Source organism: Populus alba, chromosome 8 (assembly GCF_005239225.2).
Source record: "Populus alba chromosome 8, ASM523922v2, whole genome shotgun sequence".
Classification (NCBI taxonomy): Eukaryota; Viridiplantae; Streptophyta; class Magnoliopsida; order Malpighiales; family Salicaceae; genus Populus; species Populus alba.
This window is the reverse complement of record NC_133291.1, coordinates 1,496,234-1,508,119: the sequence shown is the minus strand read 5'-3', so window position 1 is coordinate 1,508,119 and position 11,886 is coordinate 1,496,234. Positions and strand designations below refer to the sequence as shown.

The 11,886-nt window shown below is 37.1% G+C and overlaps 2 protein-coding genes and 1 pseudogene across 2 annotated transcripts; all 3 read right to left on the bottom strand.

The window, feature by feature from the left end:
• Nucleotides 1-284: 284 nt before the first annotated feature.
• Nucleotides 285-767, bottom strand: LOC118061304 (metalloendoproteinase 3-MMP). Its single transcript, XM_035074735.2, has one exon. It carries the CDS (start codon nucleotides 765-767, stop codon nucleotides 285-287), a length of 483 nt encoding a protein of 160 aa, XP_034930626.2.
• A 6,643-nt stretch (nucleotides 768-7,410) lies between these two features.
• LOC118061308 (metalloendoproteinase 5-MMP-like) lies at nucleotides 7,411-8,376 on the bottom strand (annotated as a pseudogene).
• Nucleotides 8,377-10,697: 2,321 nt separating this feature from the next.
• LOC118061302 (metalloendoproteinase 1) lies at nucleotides 10,698-11,258 on the bottom strand. The gene is made up of 2 exons (XM_035074733.2): nucleotides 11,235-11,258; nucleotides 10,698-11,129 (listed from the first exon to the last, which is right to left on the bottom strand). The coding sequence occupies exons 1-2, from the start codon at nucleotides 11,256-11,258 to the stop codon at nucleotides 10,698-10,700; spliced, it is 456 nt and encodes a 151-aa protein (XP_034930624.1).
• Nucleotides 11,259-11,886: the final 628 nt, after the last annotated feature.

The following is an 11,886-nucleotide window of genomic DNA, read 5'->3' as shown; positions in this document are numbered from 1 at the left end:
GTCTTAGGCTTGCAAGGAGATACTTTGCAAATAAAGACTCTAACCACCTCTCTAAGATCGATCAGGATGGCCTAATTAAACACAAATTCGTAACTGGAAACTGATGGAAATTTATTCTTAATTTAAGATAATAGAAACTGTGCAAGCATCATTCTCCCTTCGTACGTGCTTCAATTAGCGAATCCGTATAAAGCTCGTACGCCCTGAATATCATCCGCACGCAAATCCCTTTTTCGCAATCCCAAAACGAATTCCGGAAGACATGATGGCATCGGCATTTTGGATCATGCATTGTGGTCGAGACCGAGAAGATGTCCTATTTCATGCACGGCTACAGATTCCAGGTCCATCTGGTTAGGTCCTGGGTTTTCACTCCAATTTTCATCCGCATCGAAATGGAAAATTGCATTCCTTAGTGGTGAAGTAGCATGGGCTAAGACCCCTTGAGGACCGTCGAAGGCGGAACCATCGTTATGGTCTCCGCGATGGAATCCGATTACAATATCTGCAGGGGAGCTACCGGTAACTTCCTGAAAAGTGAATTCGGTGACCTGTGCCCATCTTTGAAAAGCTTTTGCGCAGATGGACCTTATGTTCTGTGCAGCCGGGACTTGGACACTGGAACGAAACGTGTACGTCAGTTGCCTTTTTGTCCATCTAAGATTTCCAGGAATGAAATTGTAGTGAGCCAGTGTGTGGATGGACTTGTGAGTATGGTAATGCTTTGTGCCATTGACAACATCTGGCACGCCACATCTAGGCTGCATCATTTCGTGCGAGAGAATGGCCACAGCAGCACCCTCTTGACTCTTGATCCTAAGATGAATCTGGGTGTAGCGGATCTTGCTAGGCTTGGGTGCGAGAGAACGTTGATCTTTGTAGTTGAGGAAGACTTGGACTGTTGTAGCTAAGAATTATTATGAGAAGTTGAAAAGGAATGGATGAAAGGGAACTGTTGAACTTGTTGAGAATGAAAAGGAAGACCACTACTTCCATTTGCTGGATCTCGATGGTGGCAAGGCTAAGGAAATGAGGCATAAGTTTGTTTTGTTTATCAAACAATACCAGTTAAATCTCAAACAAGATCTTGTTAGGTTTGTTTTGTTTGATAGTGACAAGGTTCAGGAAACAAGGCATAGGTTTTCTCGGTTTTTGAAATCAAGAATCGAACCGGACCCGGATTGAAAACCGGTCGATTTGACTCGGTTTCGGTTTGGTTTTCGGGTTTTTTTTCAAAAAAAACGGTTTGGTTGTTTTTTATATGTAAAAACCGAACCGAACCGAAAATGATCACCCCTAGTTGTAATAGATATACATTAATTAAAATTACTGATTGTGATTGTTATTTGACATTCAAACTTTAAATTGGAAATTATATTTATGATATAGAATTTTTAGGTTTTAAATTGTGATTTTTATTTAAAATTGTGGTTAAATTTAGATTTAAATTTGAATTTTGAAAATAAAGGAATTATTGACTTCAAATTAGTCTATTGATTAAGTCTATTGATTTAAGTTTTTCATCGAGTTATAATTTCAGAATGTGAACATTTGAAGTATAAAAGTTAAAATACACATATAAGGCTTTCCAAGAAGGTATCATGGGCAAAAATTCGAGTACATTTGAACCTCTAATCAGACTTACAAAATCGGGTCAATATGCTACTTGCAGCAGGATTCTCTGTTTTCACACTACAGATTCAAATGAACATGTCTAGAGCTATGAATATTAAAGTCATGCGATTCAAAGCTCAAAATCATCTACACATCCAGGAATACAACTTTTATGGGGGATGCCAACTCATATAAAATCAATTTGAAGGCAAACATTTAGGCACAAGTTAAAGGACAAGATTGGTCTCCTGATCTGATGAGAAAACTAACGATAAGGAGCATCCCACTATGATTGAGAGTCTAACATAGAAACGATGGGCCATAGAACCCAAGAAAAGTGCAAATCAAGTTTTTAACATTTCGTTAATGAAAGAATACAGCTGGAATAGCCGAATATTACAAGAAACCAAGTCAGAAAACAAAGTCTTAATGGCAATAGAGTCTAAATTGCAGCAGAATTATTATAACAGCGAGTCATTTTTCAACACAAATTCTGAGGGATTTAACCAATCTTAATGGCCACATAAAGAAGAAGGAATATGTAATATTAAGGACTCCTGATCAGGACAAGAATCCTAACAAAAGACAACAGCTAAGGGAGGGAATAAAAGAAGCAAATCATGTCATAAACAACTCTCTTATTCTTATCTACAACGTACTTTTCTCTTTATTTGTTAATTTTCTAGTAGCTATGAACTAAACTTTGGCTTTCGGTTCAAGGGGAATAGACACCATCCCCATTATTAAGTTGTGAGAAGTAACGTTTTCATTGTAATTCTTTCATATTCAAGTACTTATTTATCCTTATTTCATAATTATGCTAGTGATTCTTGTTCATGCTTCTGGAATTGTTTTGAGATGATATATACGTGTTTTCTAGTTTCTTTCCATTCACAATTGTTGTCGGACACTAGAATAAGAAGAAACAAAGGAGTGAACTTGATTGCTGGAACTATCACTTTAATTTATTATGGAGGACTACACTAAGTTAAATTGTTCAAGCTTTTGAGCAATTGCTTCAAATAAATTTTACAGACTTTTCTTCTAAGGCTACTGTCGAGTGAATTAAAGTTGCTTTTGAATATTAAATTTGATTGATGGTAAGAAATTGATTAGAAAACTTTATGTAATTAATTAACTCATAATCTCCTCGATTCCTCTTAGCTTTAAAGGGCATCGAATATATTTTCTTGAATTGAAAGGATATTTATTTTACTTTGTTGATTAATAAATTTATGAGAATGAATGTCTAGATCTTTGAACTAAGCGCCAATGCCATATTAATTTAGTAATTTTGTGTTTTTAATTTTTTATTCAAATCCCGGTTCTTTTTTTATTTTTCAAGTATGTTGTAGGAAGATTGAATGAAATTTGCCTTGTGTTTGACCTGGTTTTCACCATCATTCTATAAATTTATTTTATTTGTAAAAGTAAAGTTAGAATTACATTCGGAAGGTTTCGACTACCGACCAAAAGGCATTTTCATTGTCTCAGGGTCGGGCACTCTATGGATTTCAAATGGCAATGCAGAACATCCATCCTGGTAGAGCTTTGTGAGTGAATTAAGTTGGTACACCTTTTCTCTTATGGTGCATTGCAAATCTCTTGATTTGGGAAATTTTTGCTTCTCACCTTCAGAGATGTATAGTTTGCTTTTGGAGACGTACATTAAGGACTCGAGGGAGAAGCGTAGGTTGTTCAATACTACTGAAACCCTTCCTTGAGTTGCTGATAAGGCAGTGTGGACACTGAATTGAATTCAGAGGAGTACACCATTCTTCTCTGATTCTTTTAAACAGTACATGAAAACTTTGCTAAGAGGATTAGAAGTACTTTCTGAGCCTGTGTTCCAGTTGGAACACATCCTTTTTAACGATTTCTCACTGTCTCCATTTTAAGTTCCAAGATTTTTGCAGAGAGACGTGTTGCTTTTGCTTGTAGTATCTTTTTTCTCAGGAAGGTAACGTTCTTTAAATACAACAACAAAAGACTGTTATATGTTATTTGTGATATTTGATCTTTCTTTCTTTTTTCCTCGTATTGCATTCATATATATTGCATATTAAGATTTTATACAATATCTTCTGCGGTGTTTTCTGGCATAAAAAGAGAGCCTTGATGCCAAAGTTTGACATTCTCGAATGAACTGATCTAGAGATGAGGGGCTGCGTTGTGAACTTTTGCTTGCCTTCTTTATCGGTGCGATTTTTCTCTATGTATGTTTTAGTTGTTGGCTTCAATACTTGAGCCACTGTTAGATGCACAGGTCTTCTAGTGGTTCTAATATACTGACCGCTATCTTCAACAAGGAATCTGAAATTCCATGTCCACTTCTAATGTATATACAGTATGCTGGTCACCAGTAATTCAGAATAGCAGATCACTCTTACACAGACTTAGTAAAGCATGCCATCGATCAAATGAAATGATGTTCGTGAGTATTTATGGACCTGAAATTCAATTTGTGCAAGAATAGAAGACTGTTCAGTGTATCAACCATGCAGATGGCCTAACATTCCACTCGCAGTGATGCAAGGATGGTGTGCTTTAACACCCAAGAACAGGCACCAAGGTTTTTAATTACAAGTCAGACATTCGAACACGGTTTTCTAAGTACATATCTATTTATATTCAATGATGCAAAGTGTCTATGATATTGTGGGAAAAAGAAATTTAATCTATTAATTCAAAGTGTAACTGCAATAAGAAATATTGACTGAACAACCAGTTTGTTGTGCAAGTTTTGCCCATTGTTAGCACACACGCGGAGTAGAAAGATATCTATGTACATAAATCCTAGTAGTAGTTGACGAACATATGCTCAAGGAGACAAAGGTTAAGATAAACAAATCACTAAACAAGCGCTAGTGTAAGAAAATTCCATGTACGCCGTCATAGTGGACTTCAAATAACAAATATACTAAAACATTTTCGGGGGTCCTGTCGAGCAGTGTTAAAAATGTTCACGTACTCACAATGGAGGGTGGATTAGAGAAGTGTGTTTTTTATTTTTTTCCATTTGGGTTCCTTAACTTTTGTTTTCATCAATTGAGTCCTCCACAGTACCGCCACCCTCCACAGAAACAGAAACCCAAAGCACGCGTTCCTTTCTATAATAGGTAAGATTACAAAGTGAGAGGTACTAGGAATTTTAGAAACCTTTCAAAAACCGTGTCTCGTTACCTTAGCAATTCATGCCATACTTTTCAAAAACCTTGTCTTGTTACCTTTACAATGCCTATATATAGGGTTACCACTTCAAGCATTTCCAGACACCAAATCATATAGCGAGTGACACGCATAAACATACAGATACATTGAGCCGTGAGAGTATAATCTGGAAATGGCAAGCCCGAGAGTGTTAGGGACAGCTTTCCTGGTCTTCCTTATTGTAGACCTCGCCTTTGCTGCTAGGACACTGCAGTCAATTAGCGGAGGTGGAGGTGGAGGTCAGGGAGGAGGTGGTGGTGGTGGATCTGGATCAGGACTTGGGTCGGGTTATGGTTCCGGTTCTGGATCCGGGAGCGGTGAAGGATATGGTGTTGGTGGTCGTGGAGGAGGAGGAGGCGGAGGCAGTGGCGGAGGTGGAGGTGGTGGAAGTGGCGGAGGCAACGGGTCAGGTTCTGGCTATGGGTCTGGTAGCGGCGCAGGCTATGGTTCTGGTAGTGGGATAGGTGGCGGCCAAGGAGGTGGTGGTGGTGGTGGCAGTGGAGGTGGTGGTGGAGGAGGTCAAGGCTCTGGATCAGGAAGTGGGTCAGGCTATGGAAGTGGAAGTGGAAGTGGAAGCGGTGGTGGCAAGGGTGGGAATGGAGGCGGAAGAGGAGGAGGAGAAGGAGGTGGTGGGGGTGGAGGAGGAGGATCTGGCTCTGGCTCTGGCTCAGGCTCAGGTTATGGTAGCGGGTCTGGTTATGGCTCTGGATATGGAGGAGGGAAAGGTAATTAAAGCTTGCCATGAACACAGAGGATACCTTTTCTTTTGTATTCTGAAATAAAGTTGCAGGAGCTCACACATGCATGCACACAGCATGTTGGCGAGTGATTTCAACTATGCATGTACGTGTATACTATCGATAAAGTCACTTTTTCTAATGCTATAAATAAAAGAACACATTTTACTCTAAGAATATATTTTATGGATAATGTCTCCGCAAAACCAAACCAAATGCGAATGTATCGTTTCCATAATTAAGAACAATTAGATCTCATCACAAAAAAAAAAAAAGAATTTAAATAAAATTAAAAGAAGAGAGCTTGTACTTTCTAAAATTGAAAGTTTCCTTACAGAGCTCAGGATAGACGCAGTGCCAACTTTAAATAAAATTACTTACCTCTCTCTACAGAAATGTCACACAGAGTTTTTGATCCCTCACCGGAGCGGACAAAAGACCATTAGAAGTTGCAAGAAGTGAGCTTTACAACCAAAGAACCACCTGTAGACAAGTCCTATTTGTATTTCATAAAATGGCCATTCTTCGAATCAGAAATGTCCCATGACAATTATTGGCATTTAATGCTCACAGTCTTAAGACAAACCATGTTTTTAAGTATGATTCTTGATTTTAAATATTTGAAATTTTGTTTTTAATTGATCTTTAAACTTCTATTTTTTTTAATTTTACCCCTGTTTTCATCCAACTTTGGCTCTAGATTCGTGCATCTTTTGCGAAAAGATTCCTAGTCTTAAATTTCTTCAATTTAGTCCTTAATTGACTCCCCAAACTTTGATTTTCTTGTAACTGTATCCTTCATTTCACCTAATTGAGCTTGAGAAAATTAAATTTGATCATCTAAAATTTCAAATCTTCTGAATTAAAACCTAAATTAAGCTTCCAAACTTAATTTTCACCAATTATACTCCTAATAAAATTAATTTGAAAAATTAAAAGTATAATAAAGTCTTTACACCTAATTAAATATTTTAATTTGACCCAAATTAATTGTTAAACTTAATTAAAACTTTAATCGGGCTCATGATTAAATCAAATAGGTTTATTAAAAAATCTAATTAAGTTCACATTTAATTTTTGTACAAATTCGTTTGATAATCATTTAATCTATCCTGAAATCTCCATTGTCTTTTGATCTTGAATATAATAAGGTGCAGTTAAGCTTTTTATTCTATTCAAAATTTGAGTTTAGTTCTTACATATATCTGCAACCCTTCTCAACCTCTTCTTATCAAATTGCCGGTGTTTTTATATTTTCTGTTGCTTTTTCTCTTTAATTTTTTTTATCTGATTTTTTTAAAAATAATAATAATTTTGGAAGAAACTCAAATATTATTTTCTCTCAACGGTCAGGTATAAGAGAAAGTTTTCATGCGTGGACGTGTTTCAATTTGTGCCATATCAAAACAAATTGGGCAAACTTGTTCTAGATTTTGAAAGGCTTGTCCACAGATTACAGCTGATAAACGCTATGCTCTGTGTGCGATGGACTTGGAGACTAGAACCGATCCCAATTCACATACATTAATTAAATATAGAGTACAGTATGGACGGAATTATTATGCCTGCGGTAATGCTCTGTGACACAGACAGCAGGCGGCTGGCTGCACAAATAGACCTTGAAGAGACTCGTCCAAATAATCAGCTTTTATTTGTATTTTGCCAACATAATTTATTTACAATCTCAAAGAAATGGTTTTCCTACTTTGCAAATAAAGACTCTAACCACCTCTCTAAGATCGATCAGGATGGCCTAATTAAACACAAATTCGTAACTAGAAACTGATGGAAATTTATTCTTAATTTAGATAATAGAAACTGCAAGCATCATTCACCTTTCATACGTGCTTCAATTAGCGAATCCGTATAAAGCTCGTACACCCTGAATATCATCCGCACGCAAATCCCTTTTCGTAATCCCAAAAGAAATTCTGGAAGACATGATGGCATCGGCATTTGGATCATCATTGTGGTCGAGAGACCGAGAAGATGTCCTATTTCATGCACGGCTACAGATTCCAGGTCCATCTGGTTAGGTCTGGGTCTTCACTCCAATTTTCTTCGGCATCGAAATGGAAAATTGCATTCCTAGCTGGTGAAGTAGCATGGGCTAAGACCCCTTGAGGACCGTCGAAGGCGGAACCATCGTTATGGTCTCCGCGATGGAATCCGATTACAATATCTGCAGGGAGCTACCGTAACTTCCTGAAAAGTGAATTCGGTGACCTGAGCCCATCTTTTGAAAAGCTTTTGCGCAGATGGACCTTATGTTCTGTGCAGCCGGGGACTTGGACACTGGAACGAAACGTGTACGTCAGTTGCCTTTTTGTCCATCTAGGATTTCCAGGAATGAAATTGTAGTGAGCCAGTGTGTGGATGGACTTGTGAGTATGGTAATGCTTTGTGCCATTGACAACATCTGGCACGCCACATCGAGGCTGGCATCATTTCGTGCACTGTACTGTTGTCTAGGCTTCCTGTAACGTTCAAATGATGGTTCTGCTGGTATGCCTTGACTGCAGACTCTAAAAAGATCATCGAACTCATCGTCATTGGCATGGCCATGGCCCTTCTTTCCTTGATGACCATAGTTCAGGTATCCAAATTTCTCAAGATATCTTTTGAGCTCCTGAAGCCCTTTGACAGATTCATTCTTGTGGCATCCCTCCAGGTGTTTGATGAACCCAAAAGGATCTCCACTCGGTTTTGATTGGATGGTGCGTGATTGCATCGCGACAAGAAGTAAAATGGCTACAAAAATCGGAAAACTTCTAGCTGTCATTGTAGACATGATCAAATCCAGGACTCTCCTTCACTTGTGGGTTCGAGAGGAGAACTTATGGATGCTAGACATTGATAATCTGGCTTGTTTATATAGCACTCCTGCAGGGCAGTTCCCTTCCAATCTCGACATTTTAGCTTCCTTGTTGAACGGGGAAGTCTTTTTGCCCGTTAAAGAGGGTTTAAGGTTGGTTTGGAAACGCGTCCAGACGTTGTTTTTTCTAAATTTTGAAAAAGTAAATTGTTGGAATCATAAAAATTCTCTCTTTTTTTTTCTCTTTGTTTTTCATAAGTTTTAATTCTTCCGATGGACCACTAAATTGTCTCTGATTGTAGTATTTGTCAAGTCTTCCTTGCTAGAACCTAGAGCATGGGAATATGGAATTAAAAACTCTTGTTTGTTTTGGCCAAAATATAGAATTTATGAGTCCTTTCTTCGTTCTTTCCAAGCTCGAGCTGTTGAGTTTCTTGTATCAATATTTCATGTACCCGGTTCTTTATACTTGATTTAGTATACTATTGTTATCCAGGAAAGGGGTTTTGATTTAAGTTTTTCTCCATGGGTTCCGTGATTCCTTATGCCTTTATTTTTTTAATTATGTATTATTGTGTTGGGGAGAGAATTTGAGCCATGTTCTAGAATTTCCACAGTGTGGGAAAACAGACAAGTCAAGTAGCAAGTCTTCATTACGAGTTTTCCGTGTAAACATAGTTTTTCAATTCAATTTTTGTCAAAAAAATATTATTTTCTTCTATTTGTTAGTCTGCATGAGTTGACGCAGTAATCCTGGATTGATTTAAAGATGTATTTTTCTTGAAATTATATATTTTTTTAAAACAAAATAAAATTATTTTATTAAAAATTATTTTTTTAGATTATTTTAATGTGTTGATCTTAAAAATAATTTTTTAAAGAATTTAAAAAATTATTTTAATATATTTTTTAAAAATACTAAACTTTAAAACCACAACCAACTAGTACAATCCTAAACACCAGCTTCAAATTCTTTATAACAATTTTTTTTTTCCCTTTCTTTACTGGCTAAACCCATTTTGCTCAGTGTTGCAGTTGGGCTTTTTATCCAGTAACAATCTTTTTTAGACGTTGAATCTGGGTTTTCACCAAAAAAAAAAACTTACAGAAAGGCAGATGTATGGGCTCTACTTCAGCCCAAGTAGGTGCAGAAAACAGAAAAGGAATTAGAGGCCCACACTCCAGTATTAATTAAACAGCCGTTAATGAGTCAACGGAGATAATCATCTCTAGTGGCTCGATGAGTCAAATTATTGTTATACCTTTGCTGCCTTTCGAAACCAATTTTATGCTGGAATTGATTTCCACTATTTAAGTAATTTAATCGATTTTTGTTTCTAGTAATCTTTTTTATTTAAAATAAATTTCAAAATTTATTCAATTTGAGTCGGTGAAAATACATTATTTATCAAACTTATTCTTATTTTTTAAAGATTTTTTTCGAGCTTATGTGATAGAGAAGAATGTGATTAGTGAAATTAATTTTTAATGTATCAGCTGTGAAGTAAATCACATTTTTAGTGTGATGTGCAAGTTCATTCATATATATATATATATAAGGAGCATATTTCGAGTACTCTGTTTTCAGCCATACTTGGGAGCTAGCCTCTTTCAGTTGGTTAGGACTTGTTCAGGTATGAACATGAAACTCCACATAAATATACAGTGCCTGAACCAGGAGATATTCCTCGTAAAGGTATCCAGTATGATTTTTCAGGCATAAATTGACAGAAAGCTAACATGCTGTTGATGTGCTTATTATTACATTTCAATAAGGCGTTAAGGTATGGTTTTAATTTCAGTTTTGCCGTAGGTTTTGTCGTTCATGGGCTAAAATTATTGGACAGGTTGAATTGATTGAAACTTCTGTACTGATGTAGAGGTTTTGTAATATTATTGGACCACTCGTCCTAACTTCATCTGGTTTCGACCATCTGTGCTCCATAATAGCAGGTGATTTTGGGGGGCTTAGAATTCTTATTTTAGAAGAAGAGAGAATGCCCCGGCCAGCTTCCTACAGATAAATTTTCCGAATTTAGTTCTAATTGCCACTGCTCTTTTGGTTGATTGCAGAACTCGAAAAATTAAAATCTGGTTAGCAAAATAGGCTTTTGTCAAACTCCCAAATTTCCTGAACACTAATTATATCTAGAAAGAAACATGCAGGCTGGAAAACTTCAATTGCAATTATTCTACGATTACGAGGAGATAAGATTATATGGAAGTGACTTCTTCACATATTTTAAAATCCACTTACAAATCCTTTATTTGCTAATACAACAACAGGCCATAATAATCTTTTAGTTATATGTGGCTTTTAATCAAAGTCCATAGAGGTCACGGATACCTTCGATGTCATCCTCTTGCAGACTCCTTTTTATCTTTCCATAATCAAAGTATGGATACATGATTGCATCTTGATGGTCTCCGCTGTGACCAAGCCCGAGTAAGTGACCTATTTCATGCACGGCGACGGATTCCAGGTCTAGCTCTAGACGTCCAGGATTGCTGCTCCAAGTTTCATCAGCATCAAAATGTAGAATCCCGATTGTTGGTCTAAAACCATGGGCAAAGATTCCTCCAGGGCCATCAAATGGTTCATCATCTCCGTGGTCTAGTTGGTAAAAGGCGATTTTAATATCAGCATCGGCAGAATTAGGCACTTCTTCGAACGTGAAGTCAGTAACTTGTGCCCATTTTTGAAAGGATTGTGATACATCCACTACACATTGTGGGCAAGATCGTGCTGCATGCTACATGAACGTGGATGAGATTGTGTGGATGAGAACGTGGGAGGTGTTAATGTGAATGCAAGACGTGCTGTAAGAAGTGGACAGTTACTGGAAGTGGACAGTTACTGCAAGAAGTGGACAGTTAACCATGCTTTAATTCTTCCTTATTGCCTTTATTAATTATGTTGTGTTTCAGTTATGCAATGTAAGGCTATAAATGCCAACGTTAATTTTAATAGAAGTAATGAATTATATCCTAATACCCTGCTTCTTCTCTGTTATTCTTCTTCCACAAAATTCTTTGTATCAGTGGTATCAGAGCCAGGTTATTCTTGGTTACGATCATGGATACTCGTGGCAAATCAAATGCTGAATTTCGCAATGAAGTAAATGAAGTTCTAGGTAGACATGAAGCAAGCTTTGATCAGATTAATGCCACCTTACAAGTAGTGTTGACAGAATTTCAAGCTCTTCGCACCAACCGTTCCCAAAACACCAACTCTTCTGAAGTCAACCCCTTTTCTAATGAAGAGTCTTCATACCAACAAAACCCTCTTCGTCATCCTATCAACAACCATCAACATCACAATCTCAAGTTATCATTTCCAAAATTTAGTGGAGATGATCCAACAGCATGGATCTACAAAGCAGAACAATATTTTGAGTTTCAAAATATTGTACCAAACCAGCAGGTTCAGCTGGCCTCTTTCCATTTAGAGGGTATTGCATTACAGTGGCATAGATGGTTAATTAAGTTTCGCGGACCATTAACATGGGA